General features: G+C 35.8%; 1 protein-coding gene across 7 annotated transcripts in view; it reads left to right on the top strand.

The window, feature by feature from the left end:
* Nucleotides 1-13,661, top strand: part of LOC112139758 (neurexin-2) — a 165,670-nt gene that overhangs the window by 138,260 nt on the left and 13,749 nt on the right. For all 7 annotated transcript variants that reach the window (XM_024262609.2, XM_024262605.2, XM_024262630.2 and 4 more), the window contains 2 exons: nucleotides 4,915-5,096; nucleotides 12,889-13,060. In XM_024262609.2, the coding sequence (XP_024118377.1) occupies nucleotides 4,915-5,096; nucleotides 12,889-13,060 (354 nt within the window). The remainder of the gene's footprint in view (nucleotides 1-4,914; nucleotides 5,097-12,888; nucleotides 13,061-13,661) is intronic.

Here is a 13,661-nt window from a genome sequence, read left to right on the forward strand (position 1 = left end):
GATTGTTTTAGGTCCACATCCCTTTCACTGAAAGCGAGCTCGGGAGAAGCCGTTGAGGTGGGGCCAGTGGGCACCACATGCTTTTACTGAGGTATCCGTCAGTTTTGGCCTTCTTGAAACTAGCAGGTACTTCCTGTTTGGAATAATAATTCACTTATTGCAAATATTTGAAAAGCTCCATTTTCTAAAGGACTGGGCTTGTGGCTACATAAATATATATGTTATATATATATATATATATATACTTATACTATATATACTTATATATATATACTTTATATATATATATATATATATATATATATATATATATAAAGTATTTTTATAAAAGATTACGTGAGACTTGGCGGCTCTTGCTGAGTTTTGGTTAGTAAGAACCTGGACCAAATGGGTCTTTTGATGCTAAAGGTTGCAGACCCCTGGGCTATATGAATAAGTATGAAAGGATGAAAGAGTTATAGTGCAGAAAAGACAGTGGTGCACATCTCTAGAAACCCTCTGTATGAATACTAAATCAACTCACTGTTATGCAGAAATTTCAGAGAAACGCGCCCCTCTCTATAAATGAATCACATCAGATTTTCTTCTCAGCTTCTATCAGTTACATCCTGGGTCCTAAAGTTGGGTTTTTACCCCCAACCGGGAGTGTGGATACAGAAACAGCTGTGCAGAAATCAGAACGCCAATGCCAATCTGTATGGTACAGCTTTTATTATTTAATATGATTTAGATGTCTTCTCAGAGTCTTCGTAAACCTCCCTAAGCATATGATGCCACTGTCTATCTCAAGCGGCATATTTTAGAATGCGAACCATATGTTCTCCTTGACAAGCTTAAGGCCCAGCTATTCATTTTCATCATTTCGCTGAGCTGTATTTAATAGGCCATGGAAGAAGGGCGCTCAGATGCTATAAGTCAGATGACAAACTCCACATAATATTTCTCCATAGCTCTTCGTTCCCGCAGAACGGATCACAGTTGAGGGATGATGGTCTCCAGCGAGCAGCTTCGTTGGCCTGTCTGATTCCTCAGTGGAACACCATGTGATTTTTCTTTGCGGAGGTCATTAAAAGGTCCGTCCTGTATCAGAGACAGCCTCATCCATAAATGATCAGAGCGGTATAAACTCTGGTTTCCATCAACAAGAAGTACCAGAAAGGGCTGTTCTGTTCTTGTTCCCAATGTTGGGACTGAATGTGGCATTATATTTTAACCTCTGCAGAGTCATGATTATGATTATAGTCGTTTGGGTATCTAACACCATCCACGGCTGCGAAGCACAAAGGGGAGTTTTTAACCTTCTCACATCTGAAATGTCACATGTGCTAGAAATCTCAGTGAATGTTGTGAATCTTCGATGGCCCCCTGCCTCGGAGAGCACAAATGAGAAAGAACTTGAAGTTTGAGTGGGTAACGTGTTTGGAAAGCAGGACCGCTGTTTGTTTTTGTGAAGATCCATTAAAATGCGAAAGGCAGTCGTGACTCAAACCCGGGAGCTTTAATGAAACCAAAACTCGTCATTTAGAAAGCAAATCATTTGTCTCCACAACTCCATCTAATGGGCTTGTTATATACTCAAAGCAACAAAAGAGCTTAAAGATGATTTCAGAGTAATGTGTTCAGCAGATCTGCTGTTTTCACCTGTATTATATAACGACGCTAGCTGTAGAGAATGTGTAACGCCTGTGTATGGTTAGATTTTTCTTCTTTTTTTTTTTTTTTTGAGCTTTCAAGGTTTCCAACTAATAATGATGTGATACAGAGCACGTCATGTAATTGAGAATCTCCAAGGCTGCCTTGTTATTCGAGCACAGATGCCGGCTTGTACATCCATGAGAGAAGAGCAGAGCGCTCCCGAGAGACTGCCGGCAGAGCGCCGAGCTGTTTCAAGGCAGCAAACGGTGTTGTTTATACTGATAATCTTAACAAGCCTGATTCACTGCCAGCTTTATGCGACGTAGGATCAAAAAAAAAAAAAAAATAGAAGTTGTTGAGGGGGGGAACATAGCATCCAGGTGTAATGAAGAGCTTCAATGTCGTTTCTAATATCAGTGATGCTACTATCTATGGATAAACGCCGGCGTGTGCATGCATTAAAGTTCTATATTTCATGAGGCGCTGCCCTCATTCACCCTCTCAGCTCCCGTCGTCTTCTCCGTCTCTGCTCGGATTTCCTCAACAGCATCCAAAGCTTCAGTTTCATGGAGGGCAATCCTCTTTTTTTTGTTTTGGTTAATTTGCAGCAGAATCGTAACTTTCCGACACATTCAAACGGCTTTGCACCTCTATAATGCTTTGGTTCAGACATTTAAGCCCGTTAAATGATTCACAGTATCAAAATGAATTAGCAATAACTGCTCCGATTGACTGTCTGCATTATTTACGCTCTCACGTGGTTAGAAGTTGCTCGCTGCTCCAGTTATAGAAGAGAAACAAGTGTCTATCTCAACTCAGTCAACTCTGGTCGTTTTAATTGATCGGGTTCTTCCTGTTCTAAACACAATAGAAAGCAAAGAGCAGTGGAGAAAGGATGTGTGAGAGTAGAACTAAAAGTTCTCTTTGTAGGGTGAATTCAGACTTAAGGTGAACCAGAGTTCTTTTCGGATAATCCAGAACAAAGTTTCAGTCCCAAACAAACTCTGATCCTTCACCAGGAACCGCTCATTGATCACCTAAATGGTTGAAGACTTACAGTATGTGAAGAAATGTTTGTTATTTAGGCCTCACTGGTGATGTATCTGGTGTTAAAGGGTTAAAATAGAAACAAATCAAATGTAGATGTGAACATTTTTGGCTTTCCGTGCTCATTGAAAACCAGGTTTGCTGACTGAAAATACTATAATTACACCACAGAACTTCTACAGTCAAAGCTGCGGCCTTGGTTCAGTCTAAAATAATAGATGTAGATATCTACTAAATTTTCACAGGTTATTCTCTTTCATCGTCTTCATACCTAAGCACCATTTCACTGTGATTTTTTTACACATTGTCACTGATGAACAGACGCATTAAATTAAACCTCAATTTACACTCCAATGTGACACTTCAAGTGGGGTTTTAACCCCATTTGTCAGATGTAACGGCGCTTTATTTTTTCACATAGAATCTATTTGATTAGGGATTTGTAATGACAGATTGGGTTAAAGACACAGCAGTTTGAGAATTAGTCAGTTACTTGAAGATGTATCTAGAAATCTTGAAATTCAAAAAACAAAGAAGGCTACACTCATAATCCTCTAAAGCCACTTTATTAATAAGAAAAGAGGCCAGATCAAGATAACGCTCTTTGAAAATAAATCATAGCTTCTGACTGCAGGTCTCTGATGGGACGAATGTCACAGTCTTGACTGCAAATTCAACACATTAATTAAGAAGAACACAGGAAGATATAATTAACTTTGAAACAATCACTGGTTGGGGCTCCACGTTTCAGCTAGAGTCAAAGGCAGGACACAGACTTTTAGGTTCTCTGGTGGAATCAGCATTTTGTGCATTAAAAGCCCATATTCCTGAAGTTGGAACCACAACAACTTTAAGCAGAGACAGACTTTTTTTTCTGTTTGAATATTTGATTTATTATTCAGAAGTTAAGAATAAGGTGCTCTTTGTTTCACAGTCCTCCCACAACATGTTTAAACCCAAATCATATTTATCTCCTTTTTTTTAATTAGCGTGAGCTTTATTTTGAAGGCTTGAAAGGGAAGTTGATCATATTTGCACCCCTTTAATGCGGATCCGCTCTTTGCAGAGGAATTTTTTTTAAATTAATTACAAGTTTTGCAATCTTGACACAACCATCGTATGAAATATATGAATCATAATAAAGACATGCAGGAAAAATAGAGAATAAAACTGCAACCAAAAGGAGATACAAAGTCAGAAGTTGTATACTTTTAAGTGGAGACGCTACTTTACTCTGTAGAATTTGACTCATCAAGCTTACAGAGAGATTTGATGTTGCTTCATCCTGTGCCCCTTAAATGCAACACATTTTAAATGAACATTTAAAGCAAATTGATTTAATTTTAACACTTTTTAATTAAACCTAAAGGGAGACACAACTTTAACTCTTTCATAATTGACATTGAAAATGCTTTTTTAATTGTTACACTTCCTATTAAAGCTTAAAAATATGGATAAATGGTAACTGTTATGGTCGCCAGTACAAAATAAAGTTTAAGTGAGCAAGATAAGCTTAAAATGGGGCAACAAAGGTAATTGACATGAACAAAAGTGTTCAGAATTGTAAAAAAATGTATAGCTTAAAATGGGGGAAAGTGTAACTGTTAGGGTCGGCAGTTAAAATAAAAGTTTTTAATCGATATGAAGGGATTTCCAGTTCCAGTTGGTAACTTCTGGTTTTGGACGATGACATCTATAGCCAGAAAATTTTTATAACTATTGAGTGTACACTATGGCCGCCATCTTTAAAAATGGCCACCATTCTTTCATTATGGCAAACATAATGAAAGAGATTCATCCATGGCAAATTTGTTGTATACCTGTTAATATACCACTTAAAAAATAAAGTTTGTGCTGTTTTTCTAAAAGGATTTTATCACACAATTTTGCATTCCCAATGCTGATAAATTGCACTTGTTATTTATAGTTTTTTACAAACATACTTAGTAGTTAAGGAGACACCAGCTGACTCCATCATTTTAGTAACATTTCTGAGATCATTTATACTGAAAGCAGAGGGATTTAGGGGACTTCCTGGATAAGAGGGGGAGAATGAAAATGTCATCTTCATAAAAGATATCATATGAAGTGAAAAGAGGAGAAAAAAGTGTGAAAAGTCATCCTCGACCTGATATGCCACCATCTGATAAAAATGTACACGATTCAGAGCTTTGAAAGGTTAGCGTATTTCTAACGCTTCGTCTCCCTCTTCATCTGTGTCTCTCTTCATAGCTGGGACGACGTACATCTTTGGGAAAGGCGGCGCTCTCATCACGTATACCTGGGCCCCCAACGAAAGGCCGAGCACTCGGGCTGACCGATTAGCCGTGGGCTTCAGCACGCAGCAGAAGGACGCCATCCTAGTGCGAGTGGAAAGCACCCATGGCCTTGGCGACTATCTTGAGCTGCACATAGTAAGAGAAAAAAACACATTTTGTTCATGCAGCCTAAATGAAAAGATACACTCTAAAATATTTCAAATGCATATTTTTTGTCCTTTAAAGTAACAAAGAATACTTTCAGGTTGAATACAACTATGAACTTTCCCAACATGTTCTTAGATAATTAAATTATAGCTTGTTTTCTTTTCATTTTTAACCTCAATATTGACAAAAGAAGCTAAAGCACATAGCTAAGAACAAAAATAAAATAAAAAACATTTTTTTGTTTTGATGTTTTACCCAAAAAAAGCTTTAAGCCATTAAAAATGTGTCCAAATTTAATGTAAATTAGAAAATACTACAAAAAAAGCTAAATATCTTCTATTCAGTTTGGGGGTAAAGCAGCGCGCTATAGCCAAGGTTGCTTTAAGCTTCTTTACATAGAAAAAGAGAAGAAAAGATCAGAACAAAGCAATAAATGAAACCATTTGAGATGGTTATAATCTAATTTAATAAATTTCACTCAATTTAGGCCAAACTATCCTAATTGTATTTCTGCATTTTACGTCTGGGCTGAAAAGAGTGACACAGAACATTTCTTGACAGACATTTTTTTCTTTTTCTCCTTTGTAAATCTATTTTTAACTGAGATTGAGGCATCAAGGACTTTTGCTTGAGTCATTCTGTAGCTACTCGTACTACTGTAATGCAGCTTTGTAATAGAAAAAGAAAGTGACTATTCGCACGTCATTTTCTGCTGAACTTTTTCCTTGCACTCAAACCCAGAGGAAGGGTTAAGGTTAGGATTACAGTTAGGGTTAAGCAAGCAAATGGCTCCAGAGTGCGGCTGTTTCTGCAGCTCACCATTCCTCCAGGGAACAAATTTCACACACCGAGGTGCATGACAGCTACTGGGACTTTAAGTTTCATTTTAAATACGTGCGTGCAACAACAAAATCCAGCACTTAAAATACATGCAGCAATGTACATCTTTGCTGCACGTATTGAGTGTAGCCAACATAAATTTCCATCAGTTTTTGTGCTGGTTGCCCATAAATGTATGCAAATAACATCAACTGTAAAAAAAAAAAAAGGGTTGTATTTTTATTATATTAAACACAAGGACGAATAAACAACTAATGAAAATACCAATAGAGGAGGAGCTGCAGCTCACCGTAAAACAGTAATAAATCCATATATATTTTACCGTGGATTGAATAAATCTGAAACATTTAAATATAAAAATACAGTTGGATTTGCATTTAATATTAATTACTATTGTGAGTGATGTAGTGATAAGTTTTCCCAATGTGAAAAACAGCAGGTTTCATACAACATACAGCATATTAAAAAAAAAAGTGCTAATTGAACTGTTGCCTTTTAGCAAATCATCGAGATTAAATAGAGATGAGACAGCACTTTGGAAGTTTACGTGCACAGAGGAAACTCGCACTGAGAAAACAACAATGACAGCAGCCATGTTGTTTTTGCTATTTGAACTTACACTTAACACAACTTTTATTTCTCCTATTTATTAACCTATCAGATGACCTAAACAGACCATAAATAATGTCACAAAGCTGCTTTTAATAGTTTGTGTGAATTAGATTATAAGCATTGGTCAAAGTTAAAGTTCTAACCACCATGGTTTCCTCAAAACAGACTAGTGTAGCAGCTAACTTAGCCTGGCTGTTAGCTAAACTGCTAGCCTTGCTAAATTAGCTTCAAAACATTATGGTTGGGTCCACATTCTCTTACTAATCACTACTTCATGCGCTACATAGGCTGTCCGCCATTAAGTTGGGGTGTCCAAATCTACAATTCCAAAATCCATTGCCCAGGAAATTTCCCAGAAGTCTCTGCAAAAAACTAGCATGCATTGATGCTCGCTAGAGATACGTCCAAATTCCCACCATAATCGCTAACTACTAAAAATCTGTGTAGTGCAGGACTATGAAGTGCCCTGGATTTTAAAGGCAATTGGGAAACCATGTTCACTGCTTTTTTTTTTCTGAAACAGATTTCACAAAGTGAAAATCTAATCAATACAAACATTTTACGACGTATGTTTATGACTCCACGCTGTTCTGAACATGAAAATATATTTATTGAAATTTTTCATTTAAACTCATTTTTTTTCACAAAAATTGCATTGTGGTTTATATTCGTTAATGTAGTGAGCATTGATGCACACTGTTTTTTTGCAAAGACTTTTGGGTGATTTCTAGTGCACTTGATTTTGGAATTGTAGATTTTTTTGTCACTCCTTTATTGCTAATTTCTCTGATATACTTGGTATATAAATGGATTTTTATGAAAATTAAGTTAGTAAAACTTGTGAAGCTCTACAACAAACTTTTTCTGTCATATTTTGTGCTGTCAGAGCTGCAAGAAACATGATATTCTTATTATTTTACAATTAAATTACACCACGTCAAGACAGTGTTTCATGAAAAACCTCAGAGGTATCAGCTCTTATCTTTAACCAGCATAATGTGCCCAAATTGAGCCTACTGTACATACAGTATTATACATAAAAAGTCAAATTGGAAAATATTTTTATTTTTCATCTGAAATCATCTTGTACATATAATATTTATTTAAAAAAGAACTCAGTAACCCCTAATTAAAGCCATACAGCTTCAGTTTACTATTAAATGTTCCTGCCTTGGACAGCTGTGAACATTCAAAAACAACTTTATTATATGTTTACTTTACTTCTGCAGTTCTGAGGGTGCCGTGGTGGTGTTTTGTGTCCCTTTCTGAGATTGATTGTATGTATATTAATAATTTCACCCTTTTGTCATGCTCATTATTCCATGTACCTGCCCTGTACCTGCACTGTGGAAACTAGGTGATAAGAGCAGAGGAAAGAAATGTACACAAAAGTAACCACAGGGGAGAGCTGAAAATAGTTATGGAAACTAATGATATGTAATTTGCTGATGCTAAAGGATTTGTTTTTTTCTGGTTTAGGTGAAGTATCTTGAATGCCTTTCAGCTTTAACAAATCAGTTAAACCATGTCAAATGTTAAGTTTTAATCTAAAGCATAAGAAAATAACACAATTAAACCAAAGATTATAAGTTAGTCTGGGGTATATATCACAAAAAATAGTTGTATAATTAAGAATTAAATATCTTTTTGGAAAAATTTTATTTAACCAAATACGGGACCAAGAACAGATATTTCAGATATTTGGCGGACATATCACTAGTGTCGGGTAGTGACAGGTCAATGTGAGCGCCACAAGCAAGAACGTACTTTTAGTTGTTGCTTTACCTACCTCAGAAGCTCAAACATAGCATAAGTCACACCTGAGTATAAGTCTGGCCAAACTATGCAAAAAACTGCAACTTATACTCACAAAAGTATGATAAATAGATTTGTGTTAACCCTTTAACACCGGAACTCCACTGTTTTTGTTCTTTGATCTACTGTGATTTTTTACTTGTTAAAACGATGAACATAATTCCAGCGGATTCCGAAGGAGAAAAGCGGATCATGTTAACGATGGAAAAGTTACAGTATGTTAAAGATTTTTGTGTGTTTAAGCGTCACAGGCAGGTGTTAAAGGGTACATTAAAGCAAAAACATACAAAAAGTGGTCACTTTGGTCACTAAAATTAGTATAAAGAACATGTAAATAGAACGTCTCTGGTTTATTTTTTTTTTTTTTTAACTTTAATCTCTTGGGGAAAAAGTTAAAAGGCAAAAGTGTTTCATATTTCCAGTTTTTCCATCTCATCGTGTGGTAAAAAAAGAAGGAGCTAAAGCCTCGGTCTCACCCATGATAGGGCCTGTTACCACATGTCACATGAATCATAACTGTGCTGATGGAAAGAGACTTTATTTCATTTCTAGAGGGAGAAAAAAGAAGAAATAGGATCTCTCTGTTCTTTTTTTTACATAATTAAGATATTTTTTAGATAAAGAACTGGGTAAACTTAAAGAGAAAGACAGCTGAACACTCACATGCAGACAAGCGCTCCGGTCTTTTTTTGGGAAAAGCGTGATCCGTCCCTTCCACGCTGTTTAAAAATGGATCAGTGGTAATGATGTCTCATCACAGTGCATCTATCAGTGCCAAGGACCTAACAGGTTTGTTTTTCATCTAATTAAAGAGAAATCCCGATAATCATTACGAATCCTCGCCATGATCTATCCCTCCTCTTTGAAATGGATTCGATTTGACTCCGGCTCAGATGGGAATTGACACTGAAAACTGCTGGTGGCAGGAAATGCTCAGACATTTCCAGTTGACATCAAAACAGACTGAGTATTTTTTTAGGAATCTACGCTGCTTTCACCAAATGCGCAGCCACTAAGTGGCTTTTTGACAATAATGACAAATGAACTGTAAAGGCCAGACTTGTTAGCTCAAACTAGCTCTTAGCAGTGCCGCCTTGTCAGCTGTCAAAAAGCACAATTATTTTAATTTAAAATCCCCTTTTAGAATGGATTACCAATGCAAAAAAGGAGAAGCTTTCCTTTTTGTCACATTAGGTCAGAGTTTGGAGGTTTATTGTCCAAAAGATAAACTCTACAGGAAACGGCTAAATGTTGACAGGACTCATGTTGGATTTTTTTATCGATCAACTTTTTCTTTGAGGTAAATTAACGCTGACTTAATTTAGGTGACAGCTTTATAAAGAGTCACTCTAAGTGTTCAGAAATTTGAAATAAATTCATTTTGAATTGACTTGTGTGAGGGATTTTAGCTAAAGTGTCATGAATTAACTCCTTTGTCTTGGTCTCAGAATGTAGTCCCATGAGCTTCATGATCTGCTAAAAGCTCACATAGTCTTTGTTTTGGACTAAAATAAATTCTGTTAATGAGTCATTTTTTATGTTTTGTATGGTGACCCTTAAGTGCAAATCATATTTTTTTAAAAATCACTGAATGAAAAAAGAAATAACTCCTTAAGATTACAGCGACAATAAAAAGAAAAAATAAATAATTTAAGAAATCATTATAGAAATCAAAACAAAATAACAAAAATAACTAAATTCAATAAAATTAAATATTTCAGAAAATTAATTTATCGAGACAATGTTAATGTTTTTTATGGTGACCCTTTTTGTGCAAATCCCATAAAAAATTACTAAATGCAAAAAAAAAAAAAACCCAAGAGATCACAGTGACAATAAAAAAGACAACATAAATAATTTTAAAAAGTTAAATTTTAGAAATTAAAAAGAAAATTCCATAAACTAAAACACATTTACAAAAAGAAGGAAAATAAATCAAATGAAAAATGTAGGAAAATTTAAGTAATTTCCAGAAATCAAAACGAAATGCTAAAAAAAACGTCATCGATTGGAGGATGACATTTGATATTTGAGTTTTTTCCAAATGTGTCTTCAATGTCCTTATACAAACGTCCAAATTTGAAGACTTTGGAATTCCCACCTTAATCTCTAACTGCTAAAAAACTATAAAGTGCAGGACCCTGGATTTTAAAAGCAATTTGGACATGATGCTCACAACTTTTCTCGCATTTTGCTAAAAACTGGACATGATGTCACCGATTTCACAAAGTGAAAATCGTATCAATACGACAATTTTACAATGTATTTTTGTGACTCCACTGTGTTCTGAAAATGCAGATGGTTTATTTAAAAGATACTTTTAAATATGTTTTTATCGTAAAAAAATTGTTTGACTGCAATGCATTGTGGTCTATATTCGCTAATGTAGTGGGCATCAATGTACACTAGTTTTTCACAAAGACTTCTGGGAAATTTCTAGATTTCTGGATTTTGGAAATTGTAGATTTAGACAACTTTAAAAAATAGTGAACTCACCAGAGAGAGAAAAAATTCGGACATACCCAGTATTTTCTGTAACTCCCGATTTGGAGGGCTAAATGTAGGGAGAATGTAGGGAAGAATTCCGATTTGACCGTACTGGAAAAGATAGGAACAATGGGACATTGTTGATTTGATGATGATGTTTGTCCATCATTTCAACCAAACGTTATTTAGCATAAAGCAATACTGAGTACTAATCATAAAACCCATATTAATATGTGGATGTTGAAGAAACATTTGAGAAGCTTTAATGTCAAAGCTCAAACATCATCATCCAATCAGCAATGTCTTATAGTACCTATCTTTTCCGGTTCCTTATTGTGTTCAGTTTTTTAGCATTTAATTCTGATTTCTTGAAATTCCTTTAATTTTCTAAAACACTTCTTTTTTATTTAATCTCTTTTTTAAAAGTTTTTTATCATTTGTTTTGCTTTTTGATTGTTACTGTGATCTATATGATCTACAGTATGTCTTTTGCATTGAGGGATTTATTAGTGTGATTTGCACTTAAGGGCCACCGTAGTTTAGGACGTATTGCAGTTTTTGAGTGAGTTATACCACCATGGACGGAGATATTTGAAATTGTGCGTCGATAAATAAGCCGTGGAAGTCTCTTCCAACAGTGAGGTGTTAAAACACCCTCACAATAGCTGGAGGGGGAGTCAATATTGCGCACACGGTGTGCCGTGGAGGACCAGCAGTTTCCTTTTAATAAAAACACAACACAAGGCACTTCCATTGTGTGTTTATCTTCCACTCTCTGGTTGAAAATGTGACTCAACACAGGCAGTCTCTGGATCCATGCAGACTCTTTGTCCCTCGTCATGCTGAGCTGGGACACAGACGGTTCCAGAGAGGGACTGCACTGGCTGCCCGCGATCGCACAGCTCCGTCTTGTGTTTTAAACAAATAGGACAAACCAGTTTTGGGAGGTTTTTAAAATAGCATTGTCCACGGCTGTGACTATTCAAAACCCACAGTCCCACTGTAAGTGCCACCCAAAGGCGAGCTGGGGAAGGAGCCCTGACCTTTCAGGAAAGGCGATGTGGAGCAGGGAGAGGGTGAAAGGGGGAGAAGTTGGTCAAGCAAAAGACAAACAGCAGGATTCTGTCAAGATTGATCAAAATCATGAAAAAAGGAACTGATCTGACCAGTAAAGAAAACCTTCACTGAACCTTAAAAATGGCCTTACTGTTTTTTGGCTTTGTCACAGATAAAACAGATTTTTTTAATCTTTGGTAATAAAAAATACACTTACCTAAATAAAGGTATTTCTAACATTTATTTCTTATTTTTCTTAAATTAGCATTTTATATTTTTCTTTTTCAACAAACTTTATGAATTCTTGCAGTGTCTGCTCATTTATCATATTTTTACACTTTTATAATGTTATGTCCTTACTGTTATTTGTGCTTGCATTGCATTTTATTTCTAATTTTATGTTTTTTAGGAGGACAATCTTAACATCAGTCCAGGAACAGCAGATGAAACAACTTTGTAGCTAACTCTGGTGCATTTGCAGCAATGCTTTTTGATGTGCAATGTCCCTGTCAAATACATGAACAAATAAAATTACAAAAAAAAAGAAGTGATCAATATTAGTGCGTTCTCTTGGAAAAAAAGTAAATTTTTTTGTTAAAATAACCACGGATATGTTGTTCATTTTACTACCATGAAGGAGGAATTTCTTGTTTTTATTTTCAAATTACATATAGTGTTATTGGAATTAGGTCTAAATTTTAAGATTTAAGTAATTAATATAAAAAAAATCAGCCTTTTTTCTTGGGTAAAACCAGTAATTTCAATATTGCAAGGTAATTTCCTTTTTTTTTTTTTTTTGCTGCATGGATACTTTTGCAGCAGAAAGAGGAAGGCCCCAAGAGAAACGGCTTTAGGGGCATGAAAAACAAAGAAATCCTTCTGAGCAGCGTTATCATTATTTCACTTTCACATTTGCTGATAATCTTTGGATTTATTGTTCTAATGTTCTTTTTTTTGTTTGGTTTTGTAGGAACAAGGAAAGATTGGCGTCATATTCAATGTAGGGACAGATGACATCACCATCGATGAGCCCGCTGTCATTGTAAATGATGGCAAGTACCATGTTGTGCGCTTCACACGCAGTGGTGGCAATGCCACTCTCCAGGTGGACAACCATCCTGTCATTGAGCGCTACCCGCCAGGTAAGACTACCCAGAGAAAGCCCTTGGAAAGTAAAGAAAAAGCATCTTGATTTCAGAAAAAAATAAATCATCTGCCATTTCAAGGGAATTCCACAAAGGTTTCTATTAAGCTGCTCCATTTAATAAAAAATAATTAAAAAGAAGGACCCGAGTTCTAAAGCAGAACTGCTTTTATAAGCTTGTTTACTTCTCATCAACTGCTGATATTTTTGCAGGCGGTTTGGCAAAGAGGTGTTGAAGGATTGGTGGCCCAGATGGGTTCCATAGGTATCTCCATGTATAAGGGCTGCTGAGCTAAAGCGGTCCAAGTTTAATTCAAGCCTCATGCAAACATTTGGGCTGAAATCCAAAGCCAGCATTTCATGAATATGAGAGCATGTGACAAATTCTTGTTGACATTAGAAGGTTTTTACTCTGATCTTGAATAAAACTTGTTCTTGCCATTTTTTTATGGAATATACAAGAAAAATAACATTTCCATTAATTTCAATGCTTTTGAAGCTCACATATTTGATTTGCTGAGGGGTAATCTAATTACATTTAGTGGAAATTTTCAGCTAATAGACAAAGAAAACTCCTGCTGCATTTAGGAAAAATACCA

This window comes from Oryzias melastigma, linkage group LG14, assembly GCF_002922805.2.
Source record: "Oryzias melastigma strain HK-1 linkage group LG14, ASM292280v2, whole genome shotgun sequence".
NCBI classification, from domain to species: Eukaryota; Metazoa; Chordata; class Actinopteri; order Beloniformes; family Adrianichthyidae; genus Oryzias; species Oryzias melastigma.